The sequence below is a fragment of the Lonchura striata genome, chromosome 8 (genome assembly GCF_046129695.1).
Source record: "Lonchura striata isolate bLonStr1 chromosome 8, bLonStr1.mat, whole genome shotgun sequence".
In the NCBI taxonomy this organism is placed as follows: Eukaryota; Metazoa; Chordata; class Aves; order Passeriformes; family Estrildidae; genus Lonchura; species Lonchura striata.
Genome location: NC_134610.1, coordinates 27,993,805 through 28,021,670, shown reverse-complemented (window position 1 = coordinate 28,021,670; position 27,866 = coordinate 27,993,805). Strand labels below are relative to the sequence as shown.

The window sequence follows — 27,866 nt, the reverse complement described above, 5'->3', positions numbered from 1 at the left end:
GCTAATTTGCAAGTGTTAATTTATTACTGTTATGCTGTCTTCCACTAAAATTGTTGAAACCTACTACTTGGGTTTTCATATTTAGCGTATTTGAAAGCAGGAAGCTTTTAGCAGTTGCAGCATTTTAGCAGAGCTTTCAGGTGATTTTTCTAATTTCAGGGTGTAACATTAGGCAGTCACTCTCTAGTTTGCTTCATTTCTGATTGGCACTGCTCTCGTGCTGTTTGGGTTTGAGGTTTGTGGTGAGTGGACAGGAGGTTATTCTCAGGACAGGACAGTGAGGTTATTCTCAGGCACAGTTCGTTATACAGCATGTTCTTGCCTTCTGTAACAGATGTATGTACCACCTTTCACAAAACAGAACAATGGAACAATATTCTTGTATGCCTGGGCTTCTGAGAGATTTTGGAGGCTTGTTACCATCAAAGGAGAATAGCATTTGCATGTAGGGAGGCTCAGGAAACTCGTCAGGTAATGAACCCTTAATTTTTTTGCTGTTAATGGACTATTCTAAGTAGGGAGGTATCTTGAAACTTGTGAGTAGGCTTGTTGAAACTGCTGCTTTTGGTTTGTTTGGTTTTAGGTGGATTTTTTTTTGTTTTGTTGGGGTTTTTGTGTGTTGTCTTTTCTGTTAAGCTTCAACAGAAATAGTGAGGATAGAACAGGATTTGGATCTCAGTTTCTCAGAGGAGAAATTCAAGAACTAATATAGGTGTCTGAACTGTTGTATAGAATAAAATCCACCACAGGCTTAAATACCTCTGGAAATCAGCTTTATTCATGACTTGATAACATTTTTAATAACCACCTATGTCAAGGACTATACTTATTTCTCCTTTTAAGAAAATACCAGTTAGAAAGGGCTTAGTTGAACACAGATTGAAGTTTGTCTGCTAAATCTCTTTTCTTCTGAAATCACTTGTGTTTCCTTCATATTGTTTGCAGTGGTGTCTCATGGATATAAAACAGCTGTTCATTAACTTTTGGAACAAAACATTTTCAGAGCAACTGATACTTAGCTTGATACAGATCTGGGACGCCCCCATAGGAAGGAAGGAAGGATCCAATATTTATCATATTGCTCTCAGAGCAGACCTCCTCTCCAGTTTCAACCTTTGTACTTTCTATGTGTTAGATGTTGTAGGAAACCCTAGTAATGATGATTTTTTTTTCTTTTGACAGATGATTCAAGAGAGCAGGGTTCTTATTGAGACAGCAGACACCACTCATGACAAGATTGTTCAGTGCCAGAAAGCAGGTAATCCATCTATATTGAGCAGTTCTGGGTTGGAAGATGGGAAATAATGTGCCATAATTTACTTACAGTTTGTGACTATTACAGCATTTTTCACCTGGATGTAAGTGAGCATTCTGGTCTTTCTCTGGCATGCTCTACCCTCCTGAAGGCTCATCTTCCAATAGCACTGCAGGTGTGATCAGACAAAAATACACAGCTTTCACCTTAGAAGCTATTTCTCCATCTGCTCTACAGCTCTGAACTGTCTGACAGCATTTAAATTAGTCAAATGAACCGAAAAGGCATTAAAAAGAGGGGGGTAAGAAGGCATGGTGCCTTTACTGAGTGCATTCTCTAGCTCAGTTTTTCCTTTGAACTGAGGAAGGCAAGAGGTTTCTGTACCCACAGGACCCTAACAATTATAAATACTATTTTTTCTGGTAGGCATTTTTGGATTTGGCAAGTGATGCAGGCTACAGCCATTTACTTCTATTAAATGTAAATAATGAATGAAGCTGCTGTCTTGTAGTTAATATTTTAATTCATTTTCTTAATTAGGAGAAACTGGAAGCTGTTTCAACAGTAGCATTTAACTGCTTTCACGTGGTGCAAGAGCAGGATGGAACCTAGTCTCTGCTCTTTAGCCATGCTGGCATTGTGGTAGCAAAGGGACGAGAGGCAAGTGGCCGTGTCTGGCTGGAGGTTGTGGGCCTCATTGTTCTGGCATGCCTTGGATTCTGTGTATCTGCATAAGCAACATAAAATTCCTCTGCCCAAAGCCTTCATTGTGTGCAGAGGGTTTAGGAAAGGGGCAGTAACAAGGAGATGTAGCACCAGGAGGGTGTCTAGAAAGTATCATTTAAAAGCAATACTTAGCACTAAACTATGCAGACTCAGCAGCATCAGCCACCTTTCTTGCCCAGCTTGATCTTTGCAGAGAGAAGAACCCATGACATTTGCCTGGGCACTGGAGTCTTTGTAAGCTGAAGGTGTGTATATAAAATACCATGCAGTACCATGCCACCACACTGATTTCCAGTTTCATGCAGTTCCCCTTTCCTTCCTTACCTGTGGAAAAAGATACATTTTTTCAAATGTTTGCTGCTCCATCTTCTTGTATTTTCATTTTTGTTTGCTTTATTTGCCTTAAAATTTCTGATTGAGAAGGCAAGTGGAGAGATATGAAGTGCTTCTCTGAAGCCATGGATTTAGAGAGAGGAAAGGACTAAGAGTGAGATATCCCTTCTCGTGCTCATTTGCCAATTAGTTTGTTGCAGATGTTACCCAGGCAAATTTTTTTCTAACACTTTAAATGTGGCGAGATGAAGCATTCAAAATTAAGAGGTGTCAGAGGTATAATTGCCTGTGACATTGTCCTTTACCTCAACCCTAGTGCTGCTTCCTTTGAACATGTATTCCACCAGACCTCTGCTTCATAGCCTGTTTTGAGGCGGGTTCCGTGTGCCTCAGGATCCTGCTGGCTTTTCCAGACTGGTTCTTGTGTGACTGTTTTTTTATTGTTGTTTTATTTAAATGTGCAGGCTCAGCCCAATGCACAGTGATCAGCAGCAGCCTGGAGGACTGACCCTGCTAAAAGCTTTCACTGGTGTTGCTGCCTGCAGCCTAACAAATGTTTGTAGCTCCCTCTTTCTGAGGCAGTGCTGTATCCAAGTTACAGATGGAGAAGTGAGGTCCAGAGGGAAGACTAACTAAAAGGATGCTGCATGAAGGCAGGGCTGTCCATGTAGAGTTAAGATCCATTAGCCTTCTTATGTTTTCCCAGGACAAAGCAAGTAATTTGAAGATTTTCTTTTACTAATTGAAGTGAAATGATTTGTAAATCAGTTGGCACGAAGCACACCTGCAAGGAAATCTTGCTTGGGGTGCAGTTATTTTGACAATTTTCCAAAGGATTTATCACAGGAACTCCGTTAGCCTTGACAAGCAAAGCCTGTGAGTGGGTGAAGTTTTGGAAGATCAACAATAGAGAAATCTTGCACTGTGTGGGGTTGAACAGCATCAGTGTTATTGAGCTCCTGGAGTTGGTGCATGGGAAGGAAAACCAGTGTTAGTCTTCCAGGAGTGCTTTGGGCAAGCTGTGCCGAGTGCAAGCCTGGCTTGGACTGTCCTTCAGCCACCTGCCAAGCTGCCTCTGCATCTACACTGTACAGATGTTCTCTCTGTTGGCATTTCTTTGATGCCCTTTCAATGAAACTCAAATTTGTGAGTGACAGTTATCCTAAAGTGTTAAGGGAGGGAGGCTATGAAACAACTGGAGATGAAGCTTGGTTTGTTCAGCCAGGGTAGGCTTCAGATGCTTTGGAGTTATTTAGTGCCAGTTGGGCCTTTGTAAGATACAAATTAAGGGAACACAAGTGGCTCTTTTCCATTTTGTCTCTCAATCCACACCAGACTCAGAGAAATGGTTGCATAGACTATGCAGATCTTGTAAAATTGCTGAGCTAATTTGATACCTTAAGATTTTTAATTAGCTCCCAGATTTCCTGAGTTTTTGTATCCAGCAAAAGATCTGCAGACATTTGCCACTGAAACTAGTAAAGAAATAGAACAGGGTTGTGGTTGGAAGTCTCCGTTCTCCATTCCATTGCTGCAGGAGTTGCAATCCTGTGATTAGAGTTCTGTGCTTCTGATATAATTCATCATTGTGGAGTACAAGGGCTTTTCTGTATGACTGATTAAGATTAATGAGGGGATGTGCATTGGAGCCTGCATTTGCTGTGCTGAACAGGTATCTTCCACATGTGTCAGACAGCCTTCCAAGGTGCAAAGTCATCAACTCAAGGAGACTGACAAGCAATGACCTTCTGTCGCAGTATTGGCAGCAGTGCAGGCTGCAGGCAGAAGTGCTGGAGCAGTGTCTCTGCAGGGACCAGTGCCTGTGTGGAACCCCAGCACTGGCAAGGAGAGCCCCAAACCAAGTGGAAGCACAACCTCAAAACTGTATGTGGCTTCTTTATTCTGGAAAATGTTCTCCCCGGTTGAAGTAATAAAAAGAAAAGGAAGGAGGGAAAGCACAGAAGGAGGTTGTAGGAAGTCCCGGCTGCAAGACTGAAAATGCTCACTCAACATTTTATAGGGAAAATCAATTGTGCATTGAGTGATGTGGCAATCTGTGTTTTTAGGAATGGAATTCCACGAAGAGCTTCATAACCTTGGGACAAAAGAAGGTTTGAAAGGAAGAAAATTAAGCAAAGCCATTGAGAGTTTTGCATGGAATATCACAGTGCTGAAGGTATGCACAGAAATAACCACCTCCTGTCTCATATTAACTTTATAAGTAAACCTTTGCTCTTTTAGCTTCTCTGTTTGTACATCTACATCTTACTTATTCTGCAGACACATGGTTTTTTTTTTTAAATGGGATGTATCAATTACCCCCATTTATTGATATTTATCAAATATATCAATTACACCTCTGATCTGGAAGGTGTGAAGGGAATTTATCTAAGCCTTGAACAAAAAAGGAAAGATGGCTTATGGTTTGCATGATCAGGGACATGGGTTTGGTTGTCTGTTCTGCCCCATGCACCCTGAAAGTGACCTGTTTGAGGTCACTGAGTGTCAAATACTTCTTTTGTAAAATGAGAACTGGAACATCTCTCTGGGAAGGGACAGGGGGCAGGAGGGGCTGTCAAGAAAAAACATGAGGAATATTGTAGATCCTTCAGGATTATGTTTCCAAAGTGGAGTGCTGTCCAAACAGTCAAAAGGGGATTTTCACCCCTTCATGGTGGCTGTGCAGGGACATACCCCAGGATGAAGCTGTTACTCATTGGGCTTTAGCCACTGGCTTAGCATCAACCAGCCACAAATTGTCATGATAGCTGTGTGACTGAGCTGGGGTGAAAATGGCTAGGGACAGCCAGGACAGAAAGAGGAGAGGATTTGGTGGAACCTCAGCAGAAGACAAGGAGAGGGCCTGAGTCAAGCATTCAGGTTGTTAGCATTCAGCTCACACCTTTCACAGCCTCATTTTCCACCTTGCTCTGATAGATCACACTTCCCTTCGCTCTGTCCCAGCTGCTCCCTTGCTCCAGCTCCCAGGCTGCCCTGTCTGGCAGCATCTTCCTGTGACCTGCCAGTGCCTTTCCCTTTGCTGAAATCCCAGAGCAAGCCAGTTGATGAAATTTTCACTAAGTTCCTCATTAAATATACCCCTAAATGTAGCAATACGACAGGTATGTGTCACCACTGTGATGCTGGAAAGAGCACTTAACACGTCTTGAGCAGGAGAAGGAAAAAGGAATTGGGAACATAGAGGCTGAAGGGCAGAAGTTGTGGGAGAGGCCATTGGTGGTAAAGAAGGGTTAGAGAAGACCTGGAACATCTGTGGTTTCCTGCCTACCTTGATTCACCATGAGAGAGTGGAAAAGTGAGGAATGGAGTCAGTGTCAGCTCAGTTAATGAGATTTCTCATGAAGAGAAAAGTCAACCAGTTCAAAGTTACAGACTTGAATAGATAACCTATTCCACACAGAGCAACTGAGGTTAGTAGCTAGAGTCATCCCCCCGCTCCCCTGCCAAAAGCACTGAACATTGAACATAGGCAGTTCTGAACATTAATCTGAGTACCTTTTGCTGTGTTAGGTAAAGTAAATGTCTAATTATCAGAGTCACTCTAAATGTTTTGATTTTTTAGATGTTTGTCAAATGTGAAGTTTGCACCTCTGAGGGTGACCTATGATTAATGAATGTACAAGTAGAGTATCAAAGAAACATTTTCTATGGAAAATAATTTCTGATAGCACGTATTGTCAATTTACTTAAAAGAGCTTTTAAAAAATCTAGTCAAGGTCAAGGAATAATTTACTTGTTTCATTTGTAAGCCACTACTTCTTTTCTACCTTTCTCACACAATGAAATATTAACAGAGTTTGTGACAACTATCCATGAAATGCACATGAAACATCTTTTCATTCTGACTGAAGTCCAACTCAGGGATGACATTAGAAAACTGGGATTGAAGTTGTGCCTCAGGTGTGTGAGATGAAACAATTAGTAATTGTTCTAATTTGACATCTTATTTTCTTTTTTTCCCTTAAAAATACTGTCTTTCAGTGACCCTGCCCATAACAAACCTGCATCTCCTCTTTAGCATTGGACATCTCTCAGTGCTGGTGAGAGCCACTCAGGAGGATTGGCAGGAAGAGACCGACAACCCTGCCCCACTCAAGCCATGAGTCCTCCCTATGTCCAGTGGCAGGGTGGACATTACAAATATATTTCACTAGGTGTTGTTATAGGGTAGTAAGAAAAAGAAAAAATGTCCCATAACATCTCACAAATGCATCAGCTGTTTTGCATGAGGTGGGGGGAGTGAATGGCTGATGAGAGAAAGCCTCTTTGTGTTGGCTCAGGCTGTTGGAGGCAATTACGTCACGTGGCAGGAGTCAGTTTGTGTGAGGTGCACATGAGCAATAGCAGGTATTATGTTGTTTTTGTGCTGTGAAATGATTAATAGTCTTTTCCTCGGCTACTGAAGCCAAGGCATATTTAATTAATGTGTTTCTTTATAAAGACTCATTGCAGTAGGTAAGCTTTGAATAAAAGAGGAGATGTAATAAAAAATTGCTACTGGCAAAATCATTAAATAGCTACAGACTGCAAGATTAAAGTGTATTTTATAAAAATCCTAACTGTGGTCATTTGTCATGTTTAAAAATGCCCTGGAATACTTTTTAGAGGTGAATCAAAATAGTTTGTCAGTTTCTTCCTTAGTTTATATAAACTTAATTACATATTAGTAATACCCACTGTAAGGACAAACTGTTTGCCAGAAGGTAAAAATGTCACTAAAAGAATGGATGTTATAACTTGGTGACAGTCTAACAAGTCAGCTTTGACATCAATATTTATAAAATGTCACACCTTCCTCTTTTGGTTCCATGTTGTGTAGAACACAGGTTCACAGTCAGTAATACTGAGAGGCATAACTTAAGCATACTAGACAGAAGAATCATGCTCTTACAGCAATATTACAGGAATGGCTATGATCTCAAATATAGTTTCACTTTAACTTCTATTTCTGTGCAGCAGCAGCTCTGTGTCTTTATATTCCTCTCTGTATTTAATTGAGTGCCAGTAGAATGCAAAGGCAGCAAAAGAGGTTTTGTGTTAACCCCCTCACAGGGGCCATGGTATTAGGAAATCTTTAAGTTCACCCTACCAGGCATGCAGAGCTGCTCAACTCAGCTGAGGCAATTGTTCTGGTGTGACCCTCCCTTGTCACAGAAGGTCATGATTCATTTTCATGAGATATTTCTTGTTTCTAAAGCAGGTGACTCCCCCTCTCCCAGAGCAGAGGTTTTTATGTGGTTGCGTGGGCTCGTGCTTGTTTCTCCCCACGTGCTACTGCTTCTCCCACCTGCCTGGCCAGGCCACCTCTGCTCTGGTTCCTGTGGCTGCTTTTGCACTGAGCTCCTCCTGCCTGCGCTGGCAGAGAGGGGAGCACCAGAGCCTGGAAGGCAGAAGCTGAGAAGCCTCCTTGGGGCAGTTCTGACCTTGAGCTGATGAATCCTGAGAGCAGGGACATAACCCCTGCCCTCAGTGCTGCTGTGGAGCACTGGGTGGTTTTCAGGTCAGGTGCGCTCACCTGTGGGTGAAGTTCTGCAGAGCCAGGTCGGGTCTGCTCCTGGCCTTCTCGGCACAGGACAGAGCCAGCTGCCACCCCTCCTGGGGCTCTTCACCCACTGTCTGCCTCTCCCATGGGATCTTGTACCAAGCATTTTGCAGTAACTGAGGCACTCTTAGCATCTGTCCACGTGTGCAAACCACTGATCCAATGACTGCTATATGAGTTTTTCAGAATGTTTGAGGGGAGAAAAGTCATAGCCTGCATGCAAAACTACTCTCCTTGCTGAGGAAAAACTGTCACAGACTGCCAGGAGGTGTTCACTTGAGCAAAAAATTTGGGATCTGCCTGAGTCCCAAAAGCCTGGCAAGTAAGTCAAACAAAGTTTGAGTATGTTGACTGTGATTCAGATTTACTGTTCTCGTGTGGACGTGCTTTGACAGCCTGCAACCAGATTTTTCCGGGTTGTTTGTGCTTTGGTGTGTCAGCACATACAAAGTCTAGAAACAGTATGAAGAGGTACTTCTATGTTGATGATAAATATCTGGATAGTTAATATGCCAACATGCCAGCTTATTTAAAGATAAAACATATGAAAAGAAGGTAAAAGTAGTATTTACTGTTTTGGTCTTCTGCTGAAGGGCAAAAGACTCAAATGTTTGATTCTAGTCTGCTCTGAAATGCACATGTGTTTTTAAATATTTATTTGCTCCCCATGATAAGATTTTGCCCCTGCTGTCTTAAGTCTGTCTGTTCTGTCTGACTAGGACTCCAACTATTAGTGCATGACACAAGACATCAAGTGGCTACATTTTCAGGGCTTGTTTCAGCTCTCATCCATGAGTGTATCTGTTAATTATCCATTTAAATGAATGCTGATTAGATGTATTGAGAAGTCTGTTGAATGCAGAAGGCATACAATTATTCAATTGCTAATGCAGTTCTCTCTTTGGAGGAGGCATCCACAATTTTATGATGTGGTTGTGATCAATGTTAGCTCTAGTGAATGTCTTTTTAGCTCCCAGAATTGTGCAGAAATAGCACTTTTGCAGGATGATGTCCTTCAGTTGCTTGTGAGGCCTGCAGCATCCCAGACCCTCACTTGGGTGGCAGAGCCCCAAATGCACACTTTAAGGCTACTTGCACAGATAAAAACAAGATTTCTGACAGATCTACATACAGACTACCTGTCCTCACCTAATGAGGCGAATTTGTCATCACTATCATCAAGATATCAGTTTTCTTTTTGAAGAAAAACTACTTATCAGATAGTGATTGATATTCTAAAGCACCTTAAAAACAGAGTTTCTGATGATCTTTGGAAAAACTAGATTCATTCCCAGACTTAATTTAAAGATTATTATAGTGCAACATGGAAGTGTTTTTGAGTGGATACTCTACAGTATTGTAAAATTTTGAGACAGGCAGTTAGGCTTTTTTCCTTGGCATGCTGCAGAGCGGACAGCAGAGCAGCACAGCAGAATTGTAGGAACCTTATATGTAGTTAGGCACAATGTAACAATCTGTTCTGCTACATATTATTTAATTGCTGCTGAAGGATTTGCATAACAAATTATGCTATCTTGATCTCAAGTGGGAACATGATGGATTAATGAGTCCACACAAAGCTGCTGTATTCTGTGTTCATATTTGTATTCACTGTAGGTGTCAGTTAGGCTTTCCTCTCACCCCCAAAAATTCCTGATACTGTATCTCCCTCTTTTTCCCAGCATATATTTGTGGACATGAGCAAATTTGTGCTCAATTTGTGAAATGTCAAAAATAGATGGAATATAAGCCACAGTGTCTTAGCAACAAATTCTTGTGATTTGCTGTCATCTTCTGACAGTGATAGTCCAGCAAGAGCAGTAGGCAGGAGTGGTTTGTGTGGCTTGGAGTTTTCATGCTGGCCTTTAAATGCAGGGCTCACTGTGTTATTCCATATCAGCTCACCTCATGTCTGCTCATACCCAGATCTAGAGAAATACATTTTGAATGTGATTACCCCAAAGGCTCTTTTTCCAGAGAGACTAAATATCTTTCCTGCTTTTTAGTCCCCACATTGTTTGCATTTGGTTTGCTGATGCAGTTCAAACTTTTGAACTAAGAGCAATGTTTCAAACTTCTAAACTTCTCCAAGCTGTGTGCCCTGGCTACTTTTGAAGGATCTGCTGCCTTACGCCAAGATGTGGTCAGCTTCAGCAAAGATTATCTGAGCCAGTCAGTCTGTGATTGAGTGGCAGATTTTACAAAAGTGAGGAAATGCAGAGGTCTTCTAATGATTCACATAGTGAGTAGATCTGCTTGGTCTCTTACACATGAACTGAAGGACAAAAAGGAGAAAGTTAATAAAAAACAGCTGGCTTTCTGAGAGTGCTAGAGACAAGGTGAGGAGAGCCATCAAGGTCAACATCCATTTAGTCCTGTAAATACTAACCTGCTTACTTAGAAGCAGTTAATTTAAAAGTAGAAGGAAGGAGGGAAGAGGTAGATTTAGGTTTTTCTTTATTGAATCTGAGAAAGGGTCTAGAGGAGCCACATGGGAGCACAACTTGTTCCCAGACCTTTGTGTACTCTGAATGCAGTGGCGAGTGCAGAGGAGGCTCCCAGCTTCAGGGCTGGTTCCAGGGCAAAGTCTGTGCTCCTGGCTCTCAGGACAGGCTCCAGGGCTCTTCTGTATGTGGAGGTGTTGTAAGATTTTTCTGGGATAGGAGATTTAGAGTCCTCTGAATGATCTTGAGTTACAAGTTAAGGAGCCAAGTGTAAGTGTTGTGCTTCACATGCCAAACTGTTTTGATCAGTGTATTTTGTAAACCAAGGGAACCAAACCATGTGATTATTAGGCAGGATAGGCAGATCTTTCTTGTACCTAGCAGAGTGCTGTTCTCTACTGATTTGGTTGATAAAAGACCTCCTCCATAAATGGTGAATGCACTGGTTTTTTGTTTGTTTGCCCAAGCCCAAAGGCAGGAACCAGAGCTCTTCAACAGGCAGTTTCTGTGGATTTTGTCCATTGTATCTGGTGATGGAAACTTCTCAAGTTGCTTCAGCACTGTGTATTAGGGTAAAAGGAGTGTAATCCCAGTCCATCAGGAGTACTAGTTAATCAGCTGGAATATCCTGTTATTCTTGGCCCTCAGCCATGCTGCCATAGCATTGCTCTGGGGAGGATGTAGTGAGCGGTCTCAACAAGTACAGCATGACCTCTCTAGGTACCTGGCTGTTCCCTGAGAGTTTTTGAAGTGCTAATGGTGTTTCTGACAAGGTCTCTGTTTTCTTGGCCAAGAAAAATTCCGAGACACAAGTTGGATTTAGAACATGCTAAATATTTGTGTGTGTTTAAAATACATGGGAAGGCCACCCAGACAACCTTAAATCTTCAAGTACCAACTGCTGGCAATAGCAGGGACTAAGCAGAGAGCAAATGTTACCAGAGTTCACAGCTGTTGATGATCTCCTTCATGGTCCTGTGAGTTTTTGTAGGGCATGAAGTTCCAGGATAGTCTGACAAAAAGAAGAGACTTTGTCCCGTTACACAGTTATTGCTGGGGTTTTGTTGAATAATGTCACAGCAGGAGTGTTTACTGACTCACAAGGAATGATTGTCCAGACATTCAGATCAGGCAGAGTTTGTGTTTATCTGTCCAGGCATGGGGCCCACGTGGGCCTGCACTCACCAGCCTGCAGTGCTGGTGCTTGTGAGGAGCAGCACTGACTCCCCTGGGACACACAGCCCCTGCAGAACCAAAGACAATGAATAGTTTCTGTTCTTCCAGGGAGCACACAGAGTTTTCTCTCTTTTCTCCAGCCTTTACTACCTATTACCACCTCAGCAGCATGGGCTTTGCGCCCAGCCAAGGGTTGGCATGCTGCGATACTGTGCATAGAAAACCACTTTTAGTGTCACTTGACAAATGGAGGCTTGTCAAGATGTTGGAAAGGCAAAATAGATGCCCAGCTCTTTGTCTTGTGTAGGCTGGCAGCTCAGTGAAGCCCTCTGCTTGGTTTTGTCCTAACTCCATTACCTCTCTGGGCCTCACTGTCATCTCCGTTTTTACTGTTTCTGCTCCCCAGCCTCAAATCCTATTCCCTCTGCATTGCCCTGGTTGTATCATCTGAATCATGTCAGAACCTGTGACCCCCACCCTTGATTTAGACTAAGCTTTGCATGGCTCTAATACTGTCCCTCACCAAGGTACAGTTTCTGTGAGCTATTCCTCTGTATTTTGTGCCATCTTTGCCCTGGGGTGGCTGTGTGGGACCTGGCACTTCTGTGCTTGTGCCTTTGGGACAGCCTGAGTCCCATCTTGCTGCTCACATCACTGTTCTCTACCAGCCTGGCAGGGATTTTGTCACCTTGGTGTGAAGGCCAGCTTCTCCTGATGGGGTGTGTCATCCGGTCCAAAGCCTCTGCAACTGGAAAAGTAATTAATAATGTTCAGGTGGAATACGAAGAGAGTTTGTTCTCTGAAAGTTGTTTGGGGCAGCAACAAAATTATCACATATGAAGAGGTTATTTGAAAAATCAGCAGGTAGAGTCCACAAGTTTCTTGAAGGTATTAATCTTTTGAGGAGAAGCAGCTACTCCTGCACATATGTGCTTGGCAGAACTGTGCTTGAAAGTTGGTACTATTGAGGGGAGGCAGTGGGAAGAGGAGGGGTGGCAGTGATTCCCCACAGAAGGAGGATTGCTTAGGTATAAAAACTGGGTCAGCATTTACTGACCACTCTCAGGAAGAGAGAGTGCAGGCAGAAACTGCAGGTGGCATAGGACCTCAGGCAACTTCTGCCACCACCCCCTCCCTCCCCTGCAACAGTGATGTTTTTATCTGAGTATGGATATCAAGTGCTGCTGTACTTGCAGTGGAGTTAATTAACACAACCTGGAAGACATGGAAATCGGGAATCTAGTTTGTGCCAATCTGACAATGTGACCTTGTTCATAGGAATTAAAAAGGCTGTAATGAAAGCAGGAGTTTCTGCAGAAATTCACACATTTCTTGTTTCTATCTGTCAATGGTTGTACTAACAAAGAACAAGAGATGAAGACCAGCTGCCTCTGTCAGGTGTTCTGGATTGCAGCTGCCGGCCCTGCCCACATGGCTCAGGCAGAGAGGCAGTGCTGCAGGGCTGTGAGCCCTTGCTCTGGGCCCTTGGGTGGCACTGGGTGAGTACCCAAGGCAGGACCACTGCCCCAGTGCCTGGCTCTCACCGAGGGGCTTGGAGAGACCTTTCTGAGGCCCACACTACCTTGCTTGGAAGTTTATTCATGCTGCTGAAAGCCTCAGGGAGTGGAGGGCTCTGCTTCTAAGGCATCCATGGTGGTTTCCATGAGGGAGTCTCCATCCACAGCTACTTTCTGAATTTGCTGAGTATCAGGGAGAGACCAGGGCACTGATTTGTATGTGGCAAAAACATTAAAAGAGAATTGCTTATACATTGCTTTTTTCCAGCATCTGCTTATTGTTAAATCTGTGCTATGCCATTCCCTGGTAGCTGTAACTGGTACTCACCTGAAATGGTGTTTGAATGGTGTGTAATAAGAGGTTCAACATTTTCTAAAAATTACTCTTGTGGTATATTTGGAGCTCCTTACAGCTCCTGTTAGCAAATCACATACAGTTTCCCAGAGCTTAGAAACTATGACAAGCTGACTGCCCCTTTTGTTGTGTGAATTACGTGCCAGTATCTACAAAACCTGCTCCCTGTGGCAGAATGGGTATCTAATTTAAGATAGCTCCTCAGGGGAGCTCAGGAGGTCATGAAAGCTGCTGGTTGCTCCATTGGAACTTCTTCCTCTGCAGGTGCTAAGATGGTGCTTGGGTTTTCCCTGGCACAGTCAGTGGCCTCAGTGAAATCCAGGTATATATTTCATAATGGAGCAATACCTGGCCCTTGTGCTTGGTTGAAGCTGGGGGCTGGCATGTCTTTGTGTGAAAGCCAAGTCCTCACCTTCTCCCTCCGAAACATTGATAGAAATCTTCTCTCCACATGTCAGAATGTGCATAATATGATTGTTAGCCAGGACCTTTGAATTCTTCTTTACTGGTGTGAGTATGAGTCATAGGGGCTGAACTCTGAATCCAGCAGGGAGTGATTTGCTGTCATAACCTTCTCATTGCATGTGCCAGAGTCCATTACTGCCTCCTGACATTGAAAAGTGTTCTTCCACACCACTACATATTCAGTGAGTTGTGGTTAAGGTAAAATGCTCTTTAAGTCAATGGTGGTATTGATTCATTTTTGTTGTCTGGAGCCACTAGCAGTAGAAGGCTGTGAAGTAAAGACTTCTGTGTTTACATGTGTGATTATTGGAAATATGGGTCTGCAGGAATGGGTGGAACAGTGAAAAGCCACAAACTGCATTAAGTGAAAGTTGTGGGTGTTCAGGGAGACCAGGCATTTGGTCTGCAGTTATTCTCCCCTAGATCATGGTAGACCCAATAAGCTCTAAATGCAGCAGGCATTTTAAAAAACTTTGCACAGGAGCTAGAGGAATGAAAGGCCCAAGTACTTGTGGGTGGAAGTAAGTTTTTACTGTAGGAACAACAGATTGGGAAACTGCGAATTCAAGTGTCAGGTGATGAAACCTGTACGAGATAAAGGACACTTTCTTATGGGTCATTTCCCCATGTACAGGTGGTTTCCATTTGAGGAAAAAAGTGGAGACAAAACCAGTGATTCATGTGCTGAGGCAGCTGCTATTTATTTTTAGATCACAAAAAGAAAAAGATGGAATTTCTGATGTCAGAAAGGCAATTGCATGAGAGCAGTCAGACTTAGAGGAGTAAGTTAAAAATGCATATTTAGTAGCTCTTTTCTCCAGTACCCTCTGTATTACAGATAAGACATAGGTCTGGTATTGGCAGTATTGGCAGGAAGAGCCTGACTGATATGCTGTGATTGCTCTGAAGAGTAATAATAGAGGTGATAATTACAGTTAAGTTCTCACTCTGTTCCCTGCCTTCCCACTCCATTGGGTGGTGACTTAGAGATGCTGGTGTATGTAGCAGTGGGGAGGAGCTGAGCCCCATGAAGGCACAGAAAAGCAAAAAAGTGATTTTTTTACTTTTTCAGGCATTGGTGGTGGTGGTAGTTGAACAACCTGAGGAGGACAGTTTCCTTTGGAGGGTAGCTCAGTGGTCTGATGCTGGATAATCTAAACTCATATTCTCCAACCCTTCCCAGTAACTGTGGAGGTATTATAACAACAATCTGTAGTAATGGCTTAAAAATTGAGATCAGTTTGGCTGAAAAGCCTCATATTTTCTGTGGCATAGTATTGTAATGGATTGTAAATTATGCTTGTTCAGTTTCCCTCATTGACATATTGGAGCAGTTAATTTGTAAATGAATACTACCCCTATCTTGCACCACTGATTTTTGTGCTTGGCTCACTTGATCTTCTGTTTCAATTCTCATCCTTCTAAAAACCAGAAACAGAGATTTCTCACTTCCACCCAAGCCTGTTTCCAACCCCTGCTGATTTTCTCCTCCCCTATCAGTTGCTTCCTTTCAGTAGCTCTCTGCCTGCTGGGTCAGTCAGTGTTCTGCTTTCAAAAATAACCCTATCCACTCCTGTTTGTACTTGATTTCACATCTGCACTGGGAGGGCAGGGCTGGGATTCTCCCAGGGGAAACAAGCCCTGTTAGTGTGCAAGACCCACAGAGCCTCTTTAACCACTGGCTGGCAGAACATAAGCAGAGAAGGTGGCTCAGCTCTGCTTTTACTGAGCTCACTGTCCAGTCTCACCAGCAAACCTGCCTGTGACTGCAGGGCACCTGAATGGCAGGGCTGATCCCTGGACAGGGGTGTGAAGTGAGTCAGAGCATTTGCTCAGGGATCCTATAAAAACCTGTTTCCTCCTAGTATTTAGTGGTTTGTGCTATTTTTTTTCTTTTTGCACTTAAACTTTCATGTGATTTGGAGGCTTTGGTCTCAGCTTAAAGCTTTCTGCATCAGCATAAAGTTGTCTGTGGCCTGTGCTGCTTGTGAAGTGATTAGACACTGGCTGCCCGCAGCTCCTAGCATAAAGGGAGGAGAGGGGTGCCTTGTCCCATCTGGGGGAGTAGGAATAGGGAGCTTGGATGGCTTCTGCAGATTCCCATGGCCCAGTCAGCTGGTGGTGTTGGCCAGCAGCCACTGCCCCAGCAGCATTTGCAAACCACGTAGTTGGTAAGGCACTAGGGCTTGTGGTAGGTAGAAAGGAGCAGAGCCTTAGGAGCTGCATGTGGGAGCAATGCTGAAGGTGCTCTGTCCACAAACAATCTGCTCTGACTGGCACAATTTGATTTCATCTTGATGAGATAATTTCAGTTAGCATTAAGCACAGCTGTAGGTATTTTTTAAGCTGGTATATCTCCAGCAATTCAAAGGAGAGCAGTGACTGTTTGCTTGACATTGCTGCAACACTCCCTCCCTCCAAAAGAACCCAAACCAGCACAGGTGCATGTTGTCTTCAGTCAAAACACAATCAGCTCAGAGTTGGCCACTAAACCCTTTCCAGCCTCTGATGAACTTAAAGGACATTTTGCTGGCTACACTGTGATGAAGGACATGATTTTGTTGTTAACTGTGTGCTTGCAGCCTGTGCATCTGAGAGAGTCAGCACAGAGCAAGGGGTTCCAGCCAAATCTTTTGCTTGGGGGTTGTCTTTCACAGGTCTTTCATTAGCTGCAAAACATCTCTTTTCCTGCAGCTGGTCTCTTACTCAGAAAAATCAAATGCAAAAAAAAAAAAAAAAAAAAATTGCACTTTCTGCCTCATCTTTATTCCCCTTGTTTTGTTTTTCTGGGACTCTCTGGACCTTACTGGAGTTACCAGTTAGTGCTGGTACTGGTACCTGTGAGAAATTGAGTTTTGTGATGAAAGGAGGACTAATAAATAAATGCCTGGACATACAGCTTCAATTTTCATTTCATTTCTGTGTTTCAAAAATAAACAGTGCCCAAATTGCTTCAGAGATGTGTGGTTTTCTTAGTATTAGTTGTGTGTACTCCTGGGCTTCCAGCCAACCCTGTTATTTTAAACTTATCATCAGAAAAAAAGGCAGGTTCCTAGCATGGAGGGGTTGACAAATGTACAGAGTCTGTACATTTGTGTCTGTGCTTGCAAACTGCCTGACATAGCGCCTGAGAGACACACAGGCAGCTGAACTGCTCAGCACATGGCTAACATCAAATTAATGGCATTATTTCTGAAAGCAAATTCCTGCTGCAGCACAGTTACAGTCAGTGTTCACATTCATTGCTTTTGACAGCCTGATATAATATAATTTAATTTAAATCCCCATGTGAGACAGAAGCATAGGCATTTATTTCAAAAATAAAAACAAAAGCCCACTTTTTTTTTTAATACATAAAATGCCTGCTCGAAGGAATAAATTAGCAGCCATATAGTTCAATTGATTTGCAAGAGACCCTGGATTTCAGGGAAGAGTTCTTTTTAAAGATGAATAGGGAAGAATGTAACATAAGTGCTTTTGCCACTTAGGTGTTCAAACAAATGCTTGGTGTTAATTCCTTGTCAGGCTTTGATAGAGGGTTGGGGCGGGCACTCAATTGAGTTTGAGAGCAAGCTGGCCATGTATGTCCTTCGCCTTTGTCTCGTTAGGCAAATCCTGTAAGAGAATTACAATATAGACCCTCTTTCATAAGTTGCCATGGCTGCACAAATCAATGATATCCTCATGCTGGCAAGGCCAGCAGCCAGAATCAGAAGGTTTTCTAAGTATTTGCTTCTTTAGTAATTGCCTGACTGTTCTCATTGAGGTTCTCCTTGTTTGTTCAGTTCCACTTCCCAGGCTGCTCTGGGGGTTGTGTTTGGCTGTGTCACGTTATTTGGGAATATGAAAGTGGTGGACTGGTAGTTTTGTAATAACTGGGGAGCCTTGCCCAATGTGGTGGAGTAGGGGCTGTCTCTTGGTATCCAGCACAACCATTTAGATTGTAATTGCAACTGGAAAAGAAGGCAAGAAATGCTATGGGTGCTTTCCAAGGGAGTGCCATTCCATCAGAGACAGATGGTGTTCCCTCTTCCCAACCATTTATATCATGTCATGTGCTTTGGGTTGACTGCTTGGCTGTGCAATGAACTGTCACCAACCTCCTAGAAAACTGACCAGGCTCATGCAGAACAACTCTGTAAACCCCTTCAGGTCATCCTCTCCAGTGCAGACCTTTGGGGTGAGATGTAAATGGCAAATGAAATAAGTGTGAAATTTTGGGGTTTGCATGGAATGACCTAATACTGGACAACTGTAAGATTCGTCTAGTTTGGGAGTTTAAATAAAAGTAATTTAAAACAGATGGAGCTGGTTTTCAGGTAATGTGAATATTGTTAGCACATCACATTTACATGGCTAGCATCAGGAGCCATCCCTGGGTCAGACTACCACCTGCAGTCACATATCCACTGGGTGTGTACAGCCCATGGTGTATAATGGCATCCGAGCCACAAGTGAGGTGAACGTTTGGTCTGTGTTACAAGTTAGTGCCATTGTAATTTCTGCTTCCTTTGCTCATTAGTTATTTATCTATTCATTCTATTGTAATTTTTATTAACTTCCTCTGTGTCCCTTTGCTGTAGCGTCTGAACACCTAGAGAGACCTGTGTCTCCAGGAGGACCAGGCTGATCCACTGGATCTGCTGGGTGCTTAGGGCAAGCCATGACTGAATTGTCTCTGTGCAAGTGCCATAATCCAGATTCCCACACACTTTCCCTTGAGAGACCTTTCTGCTTTTATATGGGACCAGATTGTTTCAGTTACCTTATGAATTTTCCCAGCCACCTGGAGTAATGCTGAATTTGTCCTCTCCCCCTTACAACTGGCTGCACTCAAAAAGAGACTGTGCTTTGTAAATGGTACTTGCAGAGATCATTGCTCCTTAGCTCTTGTCCCAGTAGTTGTCCTTAGGTTAGGTGCTTGCTGGCAGGAGGCTGCTGGGATGTGTCACCTTAGGGCTGAGTGTCTTGGCAAGACAGTGAGTACCCTCACGGCCTTGAGTGCTTCTTGCAGGCGTGGTTTTGGTTTTGAGACTTGTGCAAAGATCAGGTGTGAATGGGATTGTTTTCCCTAAGTAAGGACAGTTGGGACATACAGAGCAGTCAGGGCTGGTTCTATGCTTCCTGGTGTTTTCCTGGGAAAAGGAGCTTAGGTTTCTACATACTCAGCTCCCTGTGCAATAACAGGCAGGAAAGCCTGGAGCTGATTCATTAAGTAAATGGAGAAAAGATGACATGAGGAATAATTTGGGTTAGATACAGAATTAGTAGGAGATTGTTCCCGTTAACTATCCATCTCCTCCTCTTTGTCATCATCCTCAGCCTTGTTGTCCCAGCTGCTGGCTGCAGTGCATTGAGCAGATCAGCCCTAGAGCTCTGACCTTGGTGCTTGGCACAACCTTAGATAATTTAATTTGGTTTTTTCGTGTAACCTTGTGTCAAAACTGCACACAATAATCTATTCCACAGTAGTTAACGCTTTGCTGCTCTTGCTTACAGAGATTTAGCACTTTATATATAATGGGGACTGCATTTCCCTAGGTGGATGTTTTCTTTTCCATACATCTCAGATCTGTTCTCTGTGTGGTATAATTGATTCCCAGTTGTTTCCGTCTTGCAAATTTTTGCTAGACCCTACTTTTGGAAATGGGAAGAAATAGGCTGTCAGTAACATGCTGATATACCAAAATGAGATGCTCAGTTTGATGTCTGAAATCACCAGCACATCCTGCAAAATGTGATGACTCAGGCCCCAGCAAGCGCTTGGTCTGATCACCTGATTTACTAAGTGTCAAACTCGTTGCTAGTTTCAGCCAGGTAGAAACAAGCTCTTGCATTTGGTTTACAATTGGTAAGTGAGAAGCTGTGCCCAAAACCCAGACCTAAGCTGATACACCAGTAGCACAAGGAATGCTGTTTAAGTGACATCTTTTATATTTGTGGCCTTTTTATTTTCCTGTTTGGAAGTGAATTTCTGCTGTGCAAGGGTTTAAAGATAAATTGGCAAGTAACACTTGCCAAGACCCTGCTTTTTTCTGGTGCAACTAATTTTTCTAATCCTTTATTTTTCAGTGTGTGAGAAGTGATTATAGCATTGTGTTTAATCTTTGTGTACAGTAATTTTTCATACCAACATGTGCATTATGATCTCTGTCACAGACAATAAAGCAAAGCTGTTGACAAACTATCTGCGGTAATAATGAAAAGGCTGTTTTTTTACAGTCTGCATTGATTCAGCAACACTATGTTTTTGGAGTAGTCTGTTCTGAAATATGAATGTATCATAATCAAATTCGAATCAATTGTTCCCACATTTAGCTTTGAAGGACGCATGGAAAAATATCTGCTTTTTGTTATAAGTTTAATGTAACAGTCTAATGTTTTCATTAATTATTTCCTAGCCAAGATTACATTTTCAAAGCCATATGCAATCATTTAATTGTGTGCCTCCTTATTAATATTAAATACAATTAGTCCCACTATGACACTTTGAAAATGCACCCCTTGCAGTAAATGCTGCCTCTGCACAGAGTATCCAATGTGAGAGCAGCTCTCCAGCATTTGGAGTCCCTTGGCACAGATTGTCAGTGCTGTTTCTGTGCCTGTGTTGCCTCTGAAATGTGGAGTGGCACAGTGCTTGCGGCTGTTTTATTTGACTGTGTCTGGCTTTTTCAGCCACCCGCTGGCATCCACTGGCATCCTCTGGAGATTTTACTTTATGATTAAATAGTAATGAAAGAGCTTAACTCGTTGAGAATAAGTTAAAAAATAACAGTGATATCATGAGCATAATGTGGGATGGGTGTTAAAACCTTTGTTATTTGTTTGTATTTACTCAGCTCTTGAGGATTGGAGAGAAAAGCTCCCATAATGTGCTGTCAGAGAATGTGTCTGCTCAGGAGATAAGCAACTGTCTGCTTTTGCAAGCAGCAGATTAGAAAATGGCTTTCACTGCTACTGCTTCAGCCTCCCTGGAAACACAGCCAGTTTGGAATGCCAGGAAAGCCCCATTGCTCAGTGCAGGATTTTCTGCTTCACCAGGAGTAGTGCAAGGTGCTCATGTGGGGCACTTTCAGTGTAGTTCACTCCTGCATGGGCCCACTCTTGGCCTTCAGGGTCCTCCTGCAGCCCCTGGTGCTGATGTGAGTGCTGCCAGTGCCATAACCATGGTCCCCACAACCTGGCCTATGTGTTGTAGGTTGTTTCCTAGAAAGCATAGAAACACTAATAATTAGTGTGCATGCCCATATATTTATATTTCCATAGAAATATACATGCAATGTATATAGAAGAAATAATATTGTAAAGTTGAACACAAAATGGTGCCAGTGACCAAACCCAGCTTTCATTTCCTCAGCCCCAGAGTAGGTTGCTGTTGGATATAGAGCTGTCATCTTGACTCAAAAACTTTGGTATTTGATTTGGAAAAAAACAACTGAACCTACAACTCCATGGAATTTGTCCCATCTGTAGCTACTGCCAGTGTCTGTCTAGAGCTACTTGTGCTTCTTAAAGCCTTTCCTGGCTTCTCACGGGAACTAAACAATATTTAAAACCATGTCAGATTAAGGGTTTTCTAAGAAATAATTACCTGTCAAGGTAAAGGCTTATAATCTTGCAGTTGCTTGACAAGCTGCATTATTTGTCCTGTAATGTTAATTTGTGCTGAGGCTCTGCAGTTAGGTGTATGAAACCTGACTTTTAATGTTCCCTAAGGCTAAATGAAAATGGCCCCTTGATCAGTTTTTATTAGAACACTTGATTAGTCTCTTCTGGCTTAAGTCACTGTCCTGCCAAATGCTGAGTTTAAACTTTCTCATGAGTTTTTATTTTCAGAAAGGCTGATGATACCAGTAGCAGAAGGGAGATAGATGGATACATGCTGAAGTGGACTGTCATGGTCTCTCCCTGTCTGAAAGAGAGATGCTTTGTTTGTAAGGGTGAGCAGAATGGTTCTGTGCACAGAGATGCTCACAATGACTGGTCTGTGAAGGTTGTTTCAATGCAATCATGCTTGTAAAGTTTACTCTAGCTTCTCTCCAGTATTTAATTTGTTAAGGTGTTGACACAATTTTGCTGACATTCTTCTTAAGTGGATTATGCTCACAGCCAGTTTTCAAAGCAAACAGATGGCTCTTCAAACGGAGCATTGCACACAGATTTTTTTTAATGGTGTCTGTAGAATTATGACAGCTCTGTCAGAGAGGGCTAGTTTGTCATTAATTTTCTCACGACAGATGATTCAAAGTAATTTTTGCTTCTTCCTCTTGCTCAAATGAACCAGCTGTTTAAAAATAAAAATCACAAGGAGACTAAGACATAAATCAATTGGTCTGTACATGAATGGAATTGCACTATTTTGATAATTTCACTTCTATTTTTAGATCATTGTAAAGTAAGAATGTCTTCAAAATATTGGAAGTATGCTCAGGAGGCGTGTATTTCTTCTTGGAACCTGAAGACATGTTGTGCGTTGCTTCAGAGAAAATCTGTAATCTGAATTGCCTGTTTACTCAAATGTGAAATCAGAATATGTATAAGGGAGAGCGGGTGGCTTGGCAGTTTCATGTGGGGTATGAAGTCCCTTGGCTTCTGCAGACTTCAGGTGTGAGTCTTGGCAGGCAGACTCGGGCTGTTGTCCCCCAAATGGGGTATTTAATCCCCAAATAGCGTCCGTCCATGTGTGTCTCAGTCCCTGGACAAACACACAGTTTGTGGGCCACCCTGAGAAACATTTCCAAGCTTTACCCTCACCCTGGAGAAGGGTTGCTTCTTGCACTGAGGGGATTCTTCTGTTCTTGGACAAGTGCACACAGTGCCAGGTTTTGGCTTGGAGAAGTTAAGGTTGCAAAGCATGGTCACACCGATTTTTCCCTGTTTGATGGTGAAGTCTTTAGTGTCTTTGATCCTTTGTGCATGAGAAGTAACAGCCAGGGGTATTTAATACTAAACCCAAACTATTTAAAACTGCATTTGTGCAGTTTGAAGAGATGGAAGATGAATTGAGGAGAAACCTTGAGACTCTGATAACATTATCATGTAGTTAATGATACGTACTTTGTTTATTTGGTGGTGTTGTCTCTGTCACTACAGCACCAGCAATATTCCTCTGCCATTTGCAGGCAGGGAGGGACGCCAAAGTGGGCCGGGTGCTCCAGGAAGCTCTGGAGCTCTTGAATTCCTGCCTACTGTCTTTAACCATAAGCAAAACCTCTGACATAAAAGTAAGTTCAAAGCTATGAAAAATATCTGCTGCATAATTTATTCTTGTTTTGTTTTTCTACACTGTGCCTGCTGACTGGATCCCAAGCTCTTTGTCTGTTATTCCCTGAACTGTCATGCTGCTGAGACACAAATCCCTTCAAAAGAGCTTCATAGCAAATAGCACAGAGCTGCTCACGCAGTCCCAGTGCTTTTTGTTATTCTCACACTGAGTTGTATTCTCAGCATCTAGATGGTGATTTGCATCGTTCAGCAGGGACAAATTTGTGACACCAGGAGATGAGGCAATCATGTTCTCAGGCACAGGCTGTCGTCCCTGGATGACGTGGTGTCCCACGTGGTGTTTACCAGTGCAGCAGCCTTGCAAGCCACCATTGTTTATTGGTTATGAACACTGTGTACAGGGGTTCAGACCCTGTGAGTCCAGTGCCAGGCACTGGCAAAAAGGAAACTCTGGTCATTGGTGTAGGATAAATCCTTCCTCTTAGCTCTGGGGAAAGGGAGAGCAGAGATGCTTCTACTGCTGGAAAGTGTCACACTGTGACTCATCCAACACATCTGATTTGTTTGGAGAGCCCAAGGAGGGACAAGTGATCAGTCACCCCTCCAGTGAGCCCAAGGTCCTGCTGTAGTGTCTCTTGCATCCTGTGAGGCCCATCAAAGTACCTGTGATTTGCAGGTGATCAGGCTGGGTGGCAGGGATCTGAATGTGACATTTCAGTCAGTGGAGGTATTCCTTACGAGTGTAACCAGCTGCATCATGTGTTGTACTTCAAGCTGTACTTGGGGTGACATTAGGAGAAGAGGAGCTCAAGTTCTTACTGATACTGAGTTTTAATAACCAGATGCATCTCCTGGCTTTTATTTATTTGTATCCTGTAGCTGCAGAATCTTATAGCTTCACAGCACTTGAGATAGCAATATTGCATAAATATTCATTTTGGCATTTCTGAATCCAAACTCCTTAATACAAATTTCATGTAACACATTTTTCCTGATTGTTACAAATCGGATTGATATCCTGTTAGTCACCTCACATTTACATGCTCTGGGAAGATACATAAGCAGCGTGTTCATGAAATCTCAGTCCCATTTGTCTTCTGGAAGGTCCCAAACAAAATGGTTCAGAAGGGCTTACTGGAGTGCTATGGGATGATGTTGTTTCATATGGGCACAACTTGGCCTGCTCTGCTCAAGGAGAGCCCAAGGCTGGGTATCAAATCCAGGTGGAAGGAGGGGTGGCTTATCAGGGTCTCTCAGCTCCTAAGGGGCCCCTGGCTGGGAACATGCAGCCAGTGCTATGGGGGATCTGATGCCAGGGAGCAGGGAGGGAGCTTGGGGAGAGAGGTGCCATGTGCCAACACTGGCAGCCCTGGCCCTGGCAGGACCTTGCTGTTGACTATGGAAGAGGAAATGCCTTCTCCTGCAGCCTCCTTCTGTTCAGGCCAAAATTACCTCCCAATGCTGGTGAGGAAGTGGGAGGAGTCTGGTGCCTGTCCCACCCTGTCCAGTGTTGGCTGCTGCCTTCCTCACTGTGCCAGCACCAAGCTGCAGGAGGGGCTTCAGTCCCATTTCCAGGGGCAGAGATGATTTGAGATGGGACCTGGGACCTGTAGGGACACAGGAGCAATATTGCTGCTTTTGGTCCTGAGTGATGTGTGCAATCCCTGACTCTGTCCTGCATGTCTGTGCATCCCCAGGGCCAAGGAGATCTCCTGAAGAACGCCAAGAACGAAGCCCTGGAGAACATGAAGCAGATCCAGCTCGCGTGCCTGTCGTGTGGACTGAGCAAAACTGGGAGTGGGCAGGCAGATGCCAAGGCAAAACGGTGCCTCGAGGCAATACAGGAGAAGGATACTGGAGATGAGAATGGGAGGCTGTGAGGAGAGGCAGAGCTGTCACATTTGTCACAGATTTCAATAAGTCTAAACTATTTTTTTAAAGCGTTTAAAAATTCACACAGGAGTGCCCTCTACAGGGTGTGATAGTATTAAAATCCTCACAATGTCAGTATTTTAATGCAGTTAATTTATCCAAGTTAAACTCTGGTAGTGAGATTTCTAATGAAACCAAGCTGTCTGTATGCAAGTGTGTGTGTGTGTGCACACATGCAAATCCTGTAGACACCCTTTCATGCATTACATTAGCCATTTGCTAATTTATTCCTTTGTCATCTTCGAATAGGCCTGTTCAGTCTGAAGATCAAAACAAATTGAGAGCACTTGTATCAGTTTTGGGCTTTACTTTACTCTCCCACTGTTATCATTTTACTTATAGGTTATATTACTGTTATGCTGTTTAAACAAACAGACAAAACACAACAAATTTCACTGACAGCTGTTTTTGTGAGGACATAAGTGGTGGTTTGCTGCAGACCCTGAAGGTGATTTTTAGTGAACAGCTACAGCCAAGTAAACAGGATATGAAATGCTAAGAGTTGCTAGATAGATTATCAGTAGATTTGAGGTGTATTTTTCGCTGAATTTAGCAAAATGCTCTTCAGGGTTAACCCAGACAACACATACTAATGTAAGAACTAGCTAATTTAATTTATTCCAGCAAAACATTGCTACCTTGTAGATCTGCAAGACAGCTACAGTCTTTGCTGATAGGCATTAACTTGAGTAGTAATGACCATAGCTAGCCAGCCCTGTAATTATGGGGAGAGCTGTGAATACCCTTTGGTGGTCATGAACGCTGAAGGTGACCTTCAGGCTGTTCTGAAACAGCCAGAGATGCCAGTATTAAAAGGAAGGTTTTCCAGATTTCACAAAATGTGAGCTTTAGTGCAAGATGTGAGAGAGGTCAGGTCTTGCTTGCCGCCTTCTTCGTAGATTTTGGAGTCAGCTGGATGAAGCAAGCAAGCTCTGGCCTAATGTTTGTGTGGTTAAAATCATGCTGTTCTAGAGATTTAAAAGCAGGGCTGAAGAACTGCTACAGGTGTCGTGTAGAGAAATAGCTTGGGGAAAACCAGGTTGCCAGCATTTTTGTGCAGCTGCTACAAATATCCTAACACATGTCATGTGTTTGAGGAAGTTCTGAGAATTGGCTGCCTCTTTGTGCCGCTGTAGAAAGGAGACAGAGAATGTCCTGAAGCAATGCATCCTCGTTCCTCCCGATGTCCAGTCCACCTGTGCTCACAACATTCATTTCAATTGTTTAAGTACTGTGCTTGAGTGGAATATTTGTGTTATCTTTAACAGGACTAAGTGTTTTATGGTTATAAAAAGACTATATTTATTTAAAGCATTGCTTTTATTTTTAAAAGCTACTTTTTAAATTAATTTGATTAACAAATATGCTAATTTTCTGAAGTTAACAAAAAGTAATTGCTGAAAGTTTGATCATTGGACACTCTTATATAGTTATTGTGTTAAGTTATTTTTGATTTCTTAATAACACTATTATGTTCATGTTGCACATTACTGAGAGAGTAAAGCTATGAAACAACTTTGACCATGATTTTGCAGTGATTTTACGTGATCCTGGATAAAGGTGGGTTAGAGTGGGTAAGTTGCTTTGAGAGAAGGTCCTGCTCTAACAGCAGCTGTGTTATTGCAAAGGTTATAACTCAAGTGCCTTAAATACCATGTCAGTAAAATTTGCCATACTTGTTCAGATCCAGCCTTAAATGCTCTGTTTGTCTCTCCATTAGATTATGAATGTGTGTTCAGAGTTCACTGAGCTCTGGAGAAGTGTATTTTGTGTTTCAGGCAGGGCATAAAGCCCACATTAATGGTGTAAGTGTGCATATTCACGTTTTGCTCTCTTGGGTTATGTTTGTACAAAAACAACACTTGGCCTTCACTACATAGAGTTAGGGACTATGGAAACCATTACCCCAGCATCATCAGCTGCAAAGGATCAGCCTTTGGAAAGCATCCCTCTCTGAAGGGAGGGGTTGCTTCAGGAAGGGTGAGTAGCTTGCCTCTTGGTGCTTCATTTAAATCTATAAATATCTTGATTTCCTCAATCTAAAAGGCTATCCTAATGTCTGTACATGAACTGCTGGCAAAATACCTTCTCTGATGTTAGGAACAAATGAACATGAAATTAGAGACTGAAGGGCTTTCTTTCTCTGCTCATATGTAGAGGGGATGCTACACAGCTCTCACTCTGGATGCATTAGGAGAACTCAAAGTGGCTGGATAGAAATCCCATAGCATGCACACACACCTTTCATACCTTGTTTAGTATCTGTGTCATGTCCTGTGCCAAGGTCATGCATTCTGTGCCAAAATACAGGAGGAGAGAATTCGGGGCACCCTGGATTGCCCTGGGCTGTTGGGACTATTTGTGGTGCTGGCACCCAGAACCCTGCTACTGGAGTAGGTCCACCCTTCCTCCTGCACCAAGGGAGGGGCTGGCAGCAAAAGCTCATCTCACCTTCCTCTGAGCTCCTTTGAAATCACTGGGAATGGAAGTGAATGACTAAGTGGCAGTTGGTGTAATAAAAATCCAGCCTGAGGGAGAACACGTGGAAAAATCATATCCAGCATCAGCAACAAAAACACAGAGGGGACTGAGTGCCTGGCCTTTTTGGGAAGTTTTTCATGGTGTGCCTGGCTTCTTGCAATGGAATAGTCTTCTCTGGGCCCTCTGCTGGTATGATTTGCCTGATGTCCCACATGAATGGCTGGATATTATCTGTATCACTTCTATGGAAGTTATGTCAGGAAGGGGTTAGAGACGTTTGGAGTTGCTTTCAGTGGAGTTGAACAACTAGAAATCAGAGAAGCTCTCAGGGGCTGGTGTGGGGAGCTGTTTGCCAGCAGGGAGCACAGGAGTGAATCTACCCAAGTTCTCTCTG

General features: G+C 43.0%; 1 protein-coding gene across 2 annotated transcripts in view; it reads left to right on the top strand.

Annotated features, from left to right (window-relative positions):
* Nucleotides 1-27,866, top strand: part of PLCL1 (phospholipase C like 1 (inactive)) — a 211,634-nt gene that overhangs the window by 155,062 nt on the left and 28,706 nt on the right. The window contains exons 4-6 of one of the 2 annotated variants that reach the window (XM_021555431.3): nt 1,183-1,258; nt 4,381-4,490; nt 24,757-26,512. In XM_021555431.3, coding sequence (XP_021411106.1) covers nt 1,183-1,258; nt 4,381-4,490; nt 24,757-24,939 — 369 coding nt within the window. In that variant the 3' untranslated portion in view covers nt 24,940-26,512. Of the gene's footprint in view, nt 1-1,182; nt 1,259-4,380; nt 4,491-24,756; nt 26,513-27,866 lie in introns of those variants that run through there. The other variant, XM_021555432.3, reaches the window with a different exon arrangement.